Source organism: Bacillus rossius, chromosome 15, assembly GCF_032445375.1.
Source record: "Bacillus rossius redtenbacheri isolate Brsri chromosome 15, Brsri_v3, whole genome shotgun sequence".
NCBI classification, from domain to species: domain Eukaryota; kingdom Metazoa; phylum Arthropoda; class Insecta; order Phasmatodea; family Bacillidae; genus Bacillus; species Bacillus rossius.
Genome location: NC_086342.1, coordinates 4,865,118 through 4,877,249, shown reverse-complemented (window position 1 = coordinate 4,877,249; position 12,132 = coordinate 4,865,118). Strand labels below are relative to the sequence as shown.

Below are 12,132 nucleotides of genomic sequence, written 5' to 3'. Positions count from 1 at the left end.
AAAGCACAACCTGTGTGTTTTTCTGTCTGCTAGCAGCTTTTAGTTTGTACAAAAAAATTTAATGTTGTGAATTGAATTGTATAATATATTTTTGAATTAAATCATTGAGTCGGACAGTTGTATCAGGAATAGAATTATAAAAAATAGCATCATATGACTTACGTGAAAGTTTTTTTTTGGTTATAGTATTTTTTGTTGAAAATAATGTGGCATTAATATTGCCCAAATGAGTGCGTGTGCATTACTCCTGAATAGTACTAACATCCAATTCATAAGGTAATCATTCATATAGTTCGAAGTAGCTTGTCGGCCTCCGTAGCGTAGTGGAATGCACACTTGCTTACGGAGCGAGGGGTTCTGGGTTCGAGTCCCGGGTAAGGCATGGGTGCTAATAAACGTACGGACATTTGATTGATGACGAAATAACATAATCCTACGACTAAGAAAAGTCATCTAGTGCTGGTTGTGGGTGAAATTCAATAACCATTCAACCAATTTAAAAAATTTTAAAAAATTTCCAAGGAGCATATACTTAAAGTTGTAGGTACATAGTTTCATAACCGCTCAGAGTTTCGAACATTACTTAATTTCATGCCATGATAATGTTTAGACTTTAGATTGTTTCTATTAAATTGTGGGATTCAAATTTGAATTAAGTAATGTGGACGACCCTGGCCCCTGGACCAATAGTTTCTCCTGACGGCCATCAGAAACCAACTCACTGGCATATGGCTCCGCCAGTTTTATTTTTATATATCACGCATAATTACTTCTCTAAATAAAATTTGTCAGCATTGCTACTATTTTTTTTTTCAATAGCTGATCATAGACCAAAACCTATAAATTCACAGTGCAACATTTTTTTTCAAAAATAAACACAGTAAAACACTTTCAAATGTGCCACCACACCAGGAAACGTATGGATATTGAGTATTTTGAGTTTATTTTCATATTAATTTGATTTGTTGCACTTGTAATTGGGCTTCCACCCGGTGGCAAGGAGCCCTTCCCCTTTCTCTCACACCCTCCCCGCCCCCTTCTAGTCGTCTCCTCAGGTCCCTTGCATCTCTCACCCCCAGCATTTCTTCCTTTAGCCTATTCCTCTTCCTCCCTGTCCTCACGAGGAAGGCATGCCTCCCTCTTTCACTGAACCTCCATTTCCTCTGGACCGTCCACCCGGGGGAAAGAAGTGATGTAGGGTCTTACACGTCCTGCACGTACATGTGTGTAGGTGCCACCGTATGATTACTGGGCACGCATAGACCCGGCAGAGATTCCTTAACGGTAGTGTGTGACAGTTACAATATAGCTTAATATTTTTCTCTGTCTACTCTTTTTGTGTTCATTCTGCTGTCACATGTCGAAGATACTTTTAGACCAAGAGTGTGTTCAGCTCAAAACAGAATTATTTTTTTTTTTGGGGGGGGGGGGGGGGTATTTTTAGAATCTCTCATAAGGGGAGAAGGGGGAATTTTCCATAATTCAACATTTTTCAGGATAGAGGAAGATCCATGGGGCTAAACAATAATACTTAAACAATAAAAGGAAAAAAAAAATGTTATTTATTTTTAAAAATAATTTATAATAGTTTGTGAGGATAGTTACAAATTTTTTTTCTGTCCTTCCTTGTTTTAATTTTTTTTTTTTCAACTTAGGAAGGGGAGGGCAGCTGCCCACCTCCTCTGGATAGGTCCATGTCTTTGAATGTAGTGTTGAATTTCATTGTTATTTAGTTTCGGGAGTCAATACGGATTGCTGATTTTGTGGTCTACTTGAAAGCTAGTGAATGTGTAGTGTAGACTGTAATGGGTCCGTAAATATAACAGTGTGTTGAAATGATGTTTCGTGACGTTTGATGATAATTTTAGATTTAAATTAAAAGTGTAATTTTGGTATTGGTCAGCTTTCGTATGAATATTTGTGCAGTTTACGTGTCTGTCTCGTACCAAAAACTGAAATGGGACAGCTTTCACAGTGGTTTCAGCGATAAAAGGCTCACGACTTGTGAGTCGTGTAGCTATGATTATTAGCTGTCGTAGTACCTATTTTTTATCACATGCTATTTATATAACTCACTTTTTTTTTTCTTTTTTTTTTTTGGTTCAGCATTTTTGAATACCAATATATTTGCATGTCACCAAGAAAATAGTACCGTTCCTGTAGCCGCGATGGATTCCGATGAGTTCAGTGACCCTGAAGCTGAAGTAAACGAAACCAGAGCCAAGCCGGGTGGTGGATCTGAATCAAGAGCCTCTTCAGCTTTCGTTGGTAAAGTATTTACATATTAAGGTTTTCAATAATGGCATAGTCGCTTCTCACAGGAGTTTTAAAAAATTTTAAGTATTTTTACAGTTTTCTTTACGTACCTTTTTGAATGTTTAAATAGATATAATCCACTTGCAATAGACACCATAGAATCCTATAATTTCTTGCTACTTTATCACAGAGGTGGTTTATTTATTTATTTATTTATTTATAATCATTTGTCACATACCTTCAAACAATTTTGAAACCTTGGTAGTAAGCACAGAACAAAGACAACAATAAATACAGACAAAACAGCAAATATGTGGCTGTCCACAAGCATCAGATCATTGAAGTTACACTTATTTAGATGTGTTATAAAAAATGGTGAGAGTGAATTTTTATGATGCGCATGCAACATGTAACAAAATTTTCACAGGATAAAAAAAAAAGAAAGAATACTTACAAATAAAAATTATATTTGTGCTTTTAAATCTTATTCTTTAGTGATTAATGTTGAATACTGGTCAATATAAATTAAAAAAATTCATTATTGTGAGTTTTAGTGATATAAATTATGTTCATAAACTGTTTCAAGTGTATATAAGTGAGGTTATGTTCCTGTATATATAATTTATTTTCAATATAAATTATTATTTAATAACTATAATTAATGAAATACAATAAACATATACATAGCATAGTTTTTTTTATTAATTAAAAAGTTACCTTGATTGTTTTGCTAAATTAAATAAATAATTTTATACATAGTATTGAATACTAAGTATTTAATTTTTTTTTTATTTCATTGAATTTATACTTTAACAATTGTATTTATAATATCACTCCTGCCCTTTTATTATTTTATTTTTTTATTATTAATTGAAAAAAAAATTAAAGTTAGTTTTTCTACCATGAAACGCACGTTCAAAAGTGCACGCACCACTGGTTGGTTCCTTGAGGGCGGTGCGGCACAGGACGGGAGCAAGGGCGTGACGGTGTGTGTGATTGTGGCAGCTGCGTTCGGCAACCTGAAGAAGTCGGAGTTCTACAAGGCCCCGGAGCCGCTGCCGTCCTCCAGCGCCCACCCCGGGGCCACGAGGGCCCCCGCGCCGGGGGGCTCCGAGCCGGGCGCCCCGAAGGCTGCAACCGGCAGGACCAACTGCGTCCTCGTCAGCCACAAGCAGGTGCGCCTGCGGTGAGGCGACGTGTTCGCTGCTGCGAGTGGTGATCGAGTGCTCAGATCACCCGCCTTGCACGGGGATGTTCGGGTTTGATTTTCGGTAGGGTCGAACCCAGTGTTTATTGATGTGAATACGTGTAATAAATCGATGAACGCCGGCTGCACGCTCGAAAAAGTGTCCCGTAAAGCACATTGTCCTGTTACGCTGTGTCCCGTTACGCTCATTGTACGCTTGCACCGCATCTATCTCTCTTCCACTCGATTGGAACAACCGTTGATTTGACTTTTTCGAGGCACATTAAACTTGAAACACTCCCATTCGTTTCCTACTTTTCCTATCATCGTCCTATCCTTAACAGAATAACACAGATTGGAAGAAGTTAAATAGCAAACATGTATAAAAGTTATAGTTAAAATAATCTCTTCGTTAAAGTAATAAACATATTTGAATTAATGAGTGTAAATAAAAGTAAATTTATCAATTAAATGGTAGATTTCATTTGACTCCTTCTTTGTATCCATACAAAATAGTGATAATTCAATAAAATTGATTCAATTTTATTCATAAAAGTATGCAATCATTTCATCAATGTTTTGTTATGATGTTGTCACTTTAAACTATCTTCCGTAAACCGACTTTACAGACAACCAATTTTTTACGCAAGTGAGAAAACGTGGCGGACTGTTTTCCCGTTTCCCCCACTCTTTTATTCCATGAAGTCTCCAACAGCATCTCATCATCACCTTTCATCGTCTATATAACAACCTTGATCTCTGCGAGATGGTAAGCCTATTCATTCAACTTAAATTTCATTGCAGAATATACTTGTTGCGTCCCTGGCCGTGTGCCTTTCCCATTCCATATTCTTTATGGTGCTGGTCGGTAACTGGAATCAATCAAATAAAATAACAGTTAATAAATGAAAAGACACTGAACAGTAACTAGTCAAAGTTTACTTTTTGAAAAATGATCTGACAGTTGGCCCATAAGTTGAAGTCAGATTTTTGTTGGGATCCGAGCCAATCTGGGGTAACGAAAATCCAAGTTAAGGATGTGTGTCCCATTCCAGGCCATTATTTTATATTTACGTTCCACACGGTTAAACTTGCCAACTTTTTGAGTGACTGAACTTTCACAAAATATGTGTGTGTTTGTCTATATATATAAATACTTTTTGCATAATTAGCTGCCAAATTTTTGTTTTAACATTTTTGTTCAGTATGGATAAGGAGAATGAAATGGAATATAAAACTGGAACTATGTACAGGTTTAAAGTCAATTTTACTGGCTCATCTGAGATATGGTTTAATTTCTTTCAGGGGAAAAAAAATATTGTATTAGTTTAGGTTATCAGGAGATACAAGATGGTAAGTTGTCCCGCCTTTCTCTCTCTCTCTCTCTCTCTCTCTGTCTGTGTGTGTGTGTGTGTGTGTGTGTGTGAGGCACGTGTGTATATTTATATATATAAAATTGCTAGTATTTAATGTTTATTGACAGATAAGATGTCCAAAGATAGTTTAATTGTGTGTGATACAAATGTTATTTGTCTACAATTAAAAGAATAATAGTTTTTCATATAGCACTTACATTTTATACTTGCTGACCAATTATTAATCAAGATCACAATCAGTATTTGTTATTATTTGTTGCTATGTGTTACTTGAGTTACAGCAAAATATATATTGAATAAATTATAGACATATAAGACATCCAAATATAGTTTAGTTGCTTGTGATACAAATTTCATTTGTCTACAAATAAAAGAATAACAGTTATTCATGGCTGCAGTACATGGCATCGGGCTGAACACAGAATGATAGCGCTGTATGACAGTGTGGTGAACATAGAGAAGTGACACACAATTACGGTTCGTATGTCTATGACCTATGATTTTCTGTTTACCCATTGCGACCGTTTGAATGGTTTAGAAGTTGATGCACTGAAGCGCTATCTAGCGGCACATTACAAAAAAAAATGGATAGCGTAAAAACCTTTTCCGTGAAAAAAAACACTTTGATGTGCCAACTTTCATGGCGATCGGTCAAACATTGTCAGAGTTTATCAACGTCATACATACCAACATCCAATTTTATATATCTATAGACAAGTAGTCAACCTTACGAGGTTTTCCTGCAATTTAATTTTCTGTAGCCGGGCAAATACACACTGTGTCAGTGGGTGTTGTTGGTGTTTTGCAGCGGGGAAACCCGCTCCTGAAGTCCATCTGCAACGTGCCGTGGGAGTACAGCGAGATCGTGCCGGACTACGTGATGGGCAAGACGACGTGCGCGCTCTTTCTGAGCCTGCGCTACCACAACCTGAACCCCGACTACATCAACGAGCGCCTCAAGCTGCTGGGCAGGCAGTACGAGCTGCGCGTGTTGCTGGTGCAGGTGCGTGGGCATCTGCCGCTTGGTGCCTCGCCACTCGTCTCGCTGCCGCTTGGTGCCTCACCACTCGACCCCCTGCCACTTGGTGCCTTGCCACTCGTCTCGCTGTCATTTGACGCATCACCACTCGGCCTGCCGCCACTGGGCGCCTCGCCACTCTATCTTCTGCCACTTGGCACCTCGCCACTCATCTCGCTGTCATTTGGCGCATCACCACTCGCCCCGCTGCCGCTTGGCACCTCACCACTCATCTCGCTGCCGCTTGGCGCCTCACCACTCGTCTTGCTGTCATTTGGCGCATCACCACTCGGCCTGCCGCCACTGGGCGCCTCGCCACTCTATCCGCTGTCACTTGGCGCCTTGCCACTCTACCCACTGCCGCTTGGCACCTCATCACTCGACCTGCTGCCATTTCGCTTCATCCTTTTGCCTCTTTGCCATCTTGCGTGGAATGATTCTGTTGAATTAAATAATAATAATGATAATAATAATAATAATAATAATAATAATAATAATAATAATAATAATAATAATAATAATAATAATAATAATAATAATAATTACATGCTGCAGTGGTTGCTACCTTCATGAACTTAAAGATAGTTGGTGAAAATGTTGGATCTTAAATTATGGTGTTACGAGCTCAAAACTGTTATAACATGTTCAGGAGTTTACTGATATTAAAATACTTATTACAAAATGCAGCAACCGACTACCCATAATCATAGAATGCAACCTATTATTTGCAATGATTATGTAACAGCAACCAAATTATAACTAAATGAATTGGGAAAAAATTAATAATATAGTGCTTGTTCTTGCATCTCTTAGCAGTAACACATTTTTACATTAATGACCATTGCACATTTTTCACTCACACAATAGTTTGGAAATTTATTTATTTAATTTTTTTGAGTATTCAGTTCTAGACATGCCTATTAGTCATTATTATGATTTCATTGTATAAGACCATTATATTGCAGTAAATTTAAGACTATTTTGATGATATAAAATATTAATCAATGTGTATGTTTTATATTTCTTGGATAATACACTGTTTTTATGAATAAAGACAATGCGTGAATATAAAAACAATAACACAAATATTTCTTTTTTTTTAAAACAAAATTGACCTATAAATAATACCATAACCCTAGTCATAACGTGTTGCCATAAAATCTTTTCCCTAGTCATCACATGTTGCCGTCTCTCCGTGGACTAGGCATCAAGCCCCAGCAGGTTTCATCCATCGTTTTAACTTCAGTGCTCCGTAACTTGCAGGTGGACGTGAAGGAACCCAACCACGCCCTCAAGAACTTGACGCGCATCTGCATCCTGGCCGACCTGACGATGATGCTGGCGTGGAGCGCGGAGGAGGCGGGCCGCATCGTCGAGACTTACAAGATCTACGAGAACAAGCCCCCGGACCTGATCATGGAGCGCCCGAACAGCAGCCCGCACCAGCAGGTGGGGTCCTTCTCGACATTGGGGCATTGTTCTCTGTCATCACTAGAGACCTGAAAAATGCGCGGTTTCGATGGCCATCAGGATAGATTGCACATACCCCTTGTACACTCGGGCAAATAACGCAAGTTCGTCGGCTGCCGACTTGTGAGTCGTCTCAGCTGGTTTGTCTGTGATTCGATCCTTCTTTGGTTGAGGGTTTATAACTGGTTGAGATTCGTCCAGATGAACAGTAAGCCAATAGCAAAATTATCTAAGAGGTATATGTGTTTGAATTCTAGCCTATCAACGAATGAATCCGCGAATATTGCAGGTCTCTAGTGATTACCTATTCATCCAGCTTCTCAAAGGTTTACTTGAGGCGTAACCATCTCTTCTTCTACTGGACGTGTTTCATAATTTTAAATTTCACGGTCATATTACAAAAAAAAATTATATATTAAAAATCTGTACAGATATGAGTGACTTTAGAAAGTAAAATTTAGTAGTTCTTCCTGAGTAACCCCCTATTGGAACGCTTTGATTGTCACTTGTTTGCATCTTGCACTGATTGTTTAAAGACACCCATCATGAGTCCAGTACAAATGTAAAAATTAATAATTTTTAAATATCTACCGCTAACTTCTTGAATAAACCATTATAATTTAACATGTCCTACATTTTAATCATTCAACTTTTTTTTAATGCATGCTGCATTTAAAAATAAAGTGTGATGAAATAAATGATAAAAGTTGACATCGTCCAGGCCTACGGCCCCTGTTAAGTCCGATATGCCACCGCCAAACACCACCCACCCTCCATTCAAACCCCCCGCCTACCCTTGCGTACGTGTGCGTGCGTGTGTGTTCGCCCGGTAAGAGGGCGCTGTCGAGTCAGTGTGCCGCACCCCTAAAACATAATTAAATATAATTTTGTTATTTGTTTCGATGTTCCCCAAGTGCAACGTGACAGCAGATTGGCCGGGAGGGTTTTATGTACTTTTAATTAAAATAAGGTATCAAAATATAATAGCGTCTCCGGACATTCCCGAGGAAACCCGAAGCCAGACAATAATTTAAATTTAATTCTCAATAATTGTAACTTGTAGTATTCTTTTGCATTATTCAGAAAATGTCACATAATTTTTAAATCATTCTTGTCATGTTACTTTAGTTTCCCGTGGCACGAATTCATAAATATCTTTAACGGCAATTGTTTCGGCGGGAGGACGCCATGTTAGTCGAGCCGAGCCATGAGCTCATCCCAGTCTTCCGCCATCAAAGACCGAGAGCAGACGCGCCAGCACTCCGGGGACCTCACCGCTTGTTTTTTTCACTGTCAAGTAATTCTGTTTAACTTTAATTCTTTCTAAATCGCTTTCTTTTCGTCCTTGGAGCTCCTCTCGGTCGGGGGACTGTTTAATTAATTGTCTTACGACCAGTAACGGTCTTTTTTTCTATGTATTACATAATTTGAGATGTGACCACGTGGTGGGTCTTTACACCTAAACCGATTCGTGCCGCGGGCATTTTAAACAGTTTCAATCGTGTACGTGTGTGAGTTGCATTCGCCGAATAAATCAGGTGTGTAAATCTAACGTAAAATTTTATTATTTCAATCTGTAAGACCACGTGGAGTGTGACGGCATGTGGGACGCCTGAGAGCCCACTGCGTAGGTAATAGCGTGCCCGACGCTGAGAGCGGGCAGGAATTAGTGCTAGGTGTTTTCAGGGGGGTAAAATCACGCCTCACATGGGCGACGTCACGTCCTGAGTTAGGAGTCTCACCGGGTCCACGTGCCTCACCACGTGGTGGCGCCCAGTAACATATCACCATAAAACCGTCCGAACGAACCCCCCGTAACAAAGTTAATCACCTCAGTTCATCTTTATAAGTTATTATCAAAAGATAAGTTATTATCAAAACAAAGAACTAAAAGATGAGGAATAAGTTTCTAAGTTACTTACAGTCAGTCCATTGGACATCTGCCGAGGTAACCGCTGTAGTCGCTGCGTTGTCCTGTCGGCAGCTGGTGTCGGCGCTGACGTCGGTGCGCTCGGTGAACAAGACGGACGCCGCCACGCTGCTGTCGACGTTCGGCTCGCTGGAGCGGGTGATACGCGCCTCGCCCGACGCGCTCGGCCTCTGCCCGGGGCTGGGCGCCCAGAAGGCGGGCCGCCTGCACCGCGTGCTGCACCAGCCGTTCGTGCGGCACCGCGCGGCGGCCGCCGCCTCCCGGCGGGGCGCCCGCGAGTGACGGCCGTGTCTCCCGCGGCGCTCGCTCTTGAGACGCAGACGCGCGATCGGGGCTCCTTCACGTCCGCCTGCGAGTCACGGAGCACTGCAGTTGGAGTGTGGGTGAAACCTGCTCGGGCCTGACGCCGAGTCCACGTAGGGACGGCAACACCTGGTGACCGGGGAAAAGACTTTACGGTTTTTATCTCTGGGTCGATTTTCGTTTTTAAAACAAGAAATTTTTGTGTCATTGTTAGAGACCCGAAAAAATCGCCGGTTCATTTCGTGTTATGCTAAAATTCAAATAATTATACCTTAGTTTTGCTTCTGTCATTGGTTCACTGTTAATATGGAGGACTTAGGTCCAATTAGAGACCCTCACTCATAGAAGTGTCGAATTACAGGCCACCCAGTCGAGACGACTCACAAGTCAGCAGCCAATGAACAGTTGGCATTTGCCCGAGTGTGTAGAGGATATTGAAGTCTATCCTGGATGTCATTTAATCCGCGAATTTTAAGGTTCTCTAGTCATTGTTTATACATACACACAGCTGAGAGAGAATTCATTTAGATCCGAGCCATCTTTCTGTTTCTTGGTGCGCTCCGCCTGTGGGATGAACATCGGCAGAACGCTGCCTCCCCTGATGCTGGAACACTAACGATCAGGACTGATCGTTGTATTTTATGAATAGGAAGATTTTACAAGCGGAAACCATATTTATTTGTCATCACTGTTTTACGTGTTCTTTGGAAGTTTGTTGCGATGGAAGTAAGTAACTTGGTGGAAAATTACGTACATTGCAAAAAAAAATATGGAAAAATCTTTGCAACTACATATTTATTAATATATTATGTCAGTTAATTTTTATCAAAATCATAATTTTTTTAATCTTTGTACTTTATACTTGTAATTTTTTTTTATGTGATTAAATATTTTTATGCTTACGTGGTTGAAACAGTTTGAACTCTTTGGTCCACTTAACCCATTGGCTCCTTGCGCATGAACTGGGAAGTGAGCGCTGCTCTGAGAGAGTGGCGTTTCAGAGTGAACATTTCACAAGGTTGTTCAGTGTGAGAGTAGGTTCTCACACCCCTTGCTCTGCTGAAGCAACTCGCCATTTTTTTTTTGTTCCTGGAACGCAGCGACTGAGAACACGCTGATCAACTGTTGAAGATGTACAGAGCCCAGAGGACTCGCTACGACTTAACCACCAAAGTCATGTTGTTCTGGAAATGATATACACAAACGTGATTTTTTATTGAAAGGTAAAACCTATCTTCCAGTAAACTTACGCATAGTTTAGGGATGGTTGTATTTCACGAAAGTATTACATGCCATGTTGGCTCTCAAAGCAATACAGCTAGTGCCTACTCTTTTGGTTGGTGGATGTATATCAGGACTTGTTTCTTATCAGGCAAATCATAACCATTTGGTAGTACTACCAGAACTGCCGCATTCTCATTGGCTAGTTGAGTGCATACATTAAAGAAGTGTGATAAACCTGAACATGGTGTTTTTTTATGACTACCAAGTGGTCAAATTTTCCCACTAAATACAACAGTATCTCTATATCTAGGTTACCACACTATTTGTTCTCATCTGTATCTAATGAATATTTGTTTTGTTATTTTGTTATTGTAATATAAAATAAATAAATTATGCAGATGTTCAATAATTCAAGTAAATATGAAAAACAGCTTGGTTTTTGCCATTACATTGGGTAAATCACTTATTGTGGGGGGAAGGGGGGTATAAATGCTTTTGTTTTTGTCCATATTTATTTAATTTTTTCAAAGTGAAAATTAGAAAAAAAGTAAGTTTTCTTAAAACATATAACACCTATTACATAAAGTTATAATTTTTTTTATCAGTCATTAATATTTTCTTTAAAATCTCATATTGACTATTACCACTTGATGCTGTTTTTTTATTGCATTAACAATCGTTTCTGGTATTTGGTTCCATCAAATGTTCATGTGAATCTTGACAACCCCTAAAATATCAGTGTCTGTAAACTCTTAAGGAACAAATGTGTTCACTGCCTGAAATGACCTTTCTAAGTGGGCATGTTAAACCCACCCTTGTTGTACTAGGTTAAGATTTGTGTTTCAACATACCATTCTATTACCAATTCTCTTTCCACTTCATTCTTGTGTCCGCTGTTATCTCTGCGAATTATTGTGCTATCGTTCTATTTCCCACTTGTTCCTAATTCTGTCAGTCCTTGTAATTACTGTAGTACTGAGTCCAAGGGGTCAGATCTCACGCCTCCTATCAAGGCTATCTGGTTTTGTTTCTTGATGAGGTCGAACATGAGTTTTTTGCAAGTGGGAAGTTTGGCAGACGTTGTAGCAATTGGTTGGTTTTCTCAAGAGTACTGCTGTTCCCCTCCTCCCGCTGCTATGATTTTTCATTGCTCCATTCTAATTTTTTACCTGATATGTTGATATGTTATCCTTTTTAGTCACACCTTGTAAATTCCAAAGATATAAATTTTTTTTTTTTATATTTTCCTTAAACTTTTTTATATTTTATGTAATAACAATCATAATCCTAAATTATAATATTTTGTTATTATTGTAACGTAAGAAAATTATAGTAAAATTTATTTATTTCGTAGCCATAGAGTATACAA

General features: G+C 39.3%; 1 protein-coding gene across 2 annotated transcripts; it reads left to right on the top strand.

Annotated features, from left to right (window-relative positions):
- Nucleotides 1-22: 22 nt before the first annotated feature.
- On the top strand, nucleotides 23-10,967 carry LOC134539412 (DNA excision repair protein ERCC-1). Of its 2 annotated transcripts, none has more exons than XM_063381428.1 (6): nucleotides 23-276; nucleotides 2,143-2,268; nucleotides 3,262-3,431; nucleotides 5,627-5,821; nucleotides 7,100-7,285; nucleotides 9,291-10,967. In XM_063381428.1, exons 2-6 carry the CDS (start codon nucleotides 2,169-2,171, stop codon nucleotides 9,516-9,518), a joined length of 879 nt encoding a protein of 292 aa, XP_063237498.1. In that variant the 5' UTR covers nucleotides 23-276; nucleotides 2,143-2,168; the 3' UTR covers nucleotides 9,519-10,967. The 2 variants fall into 2 exon arrangements, with proteins under 2 accessions (XP_063237498.1, XP_063237497.1); XM_063381427.1 differs by having other exon boundaries at nucleotides 2,107-2,268.
- Nucleotides 10,968-12,132: the final 1,165 nt, after the last annotated feature.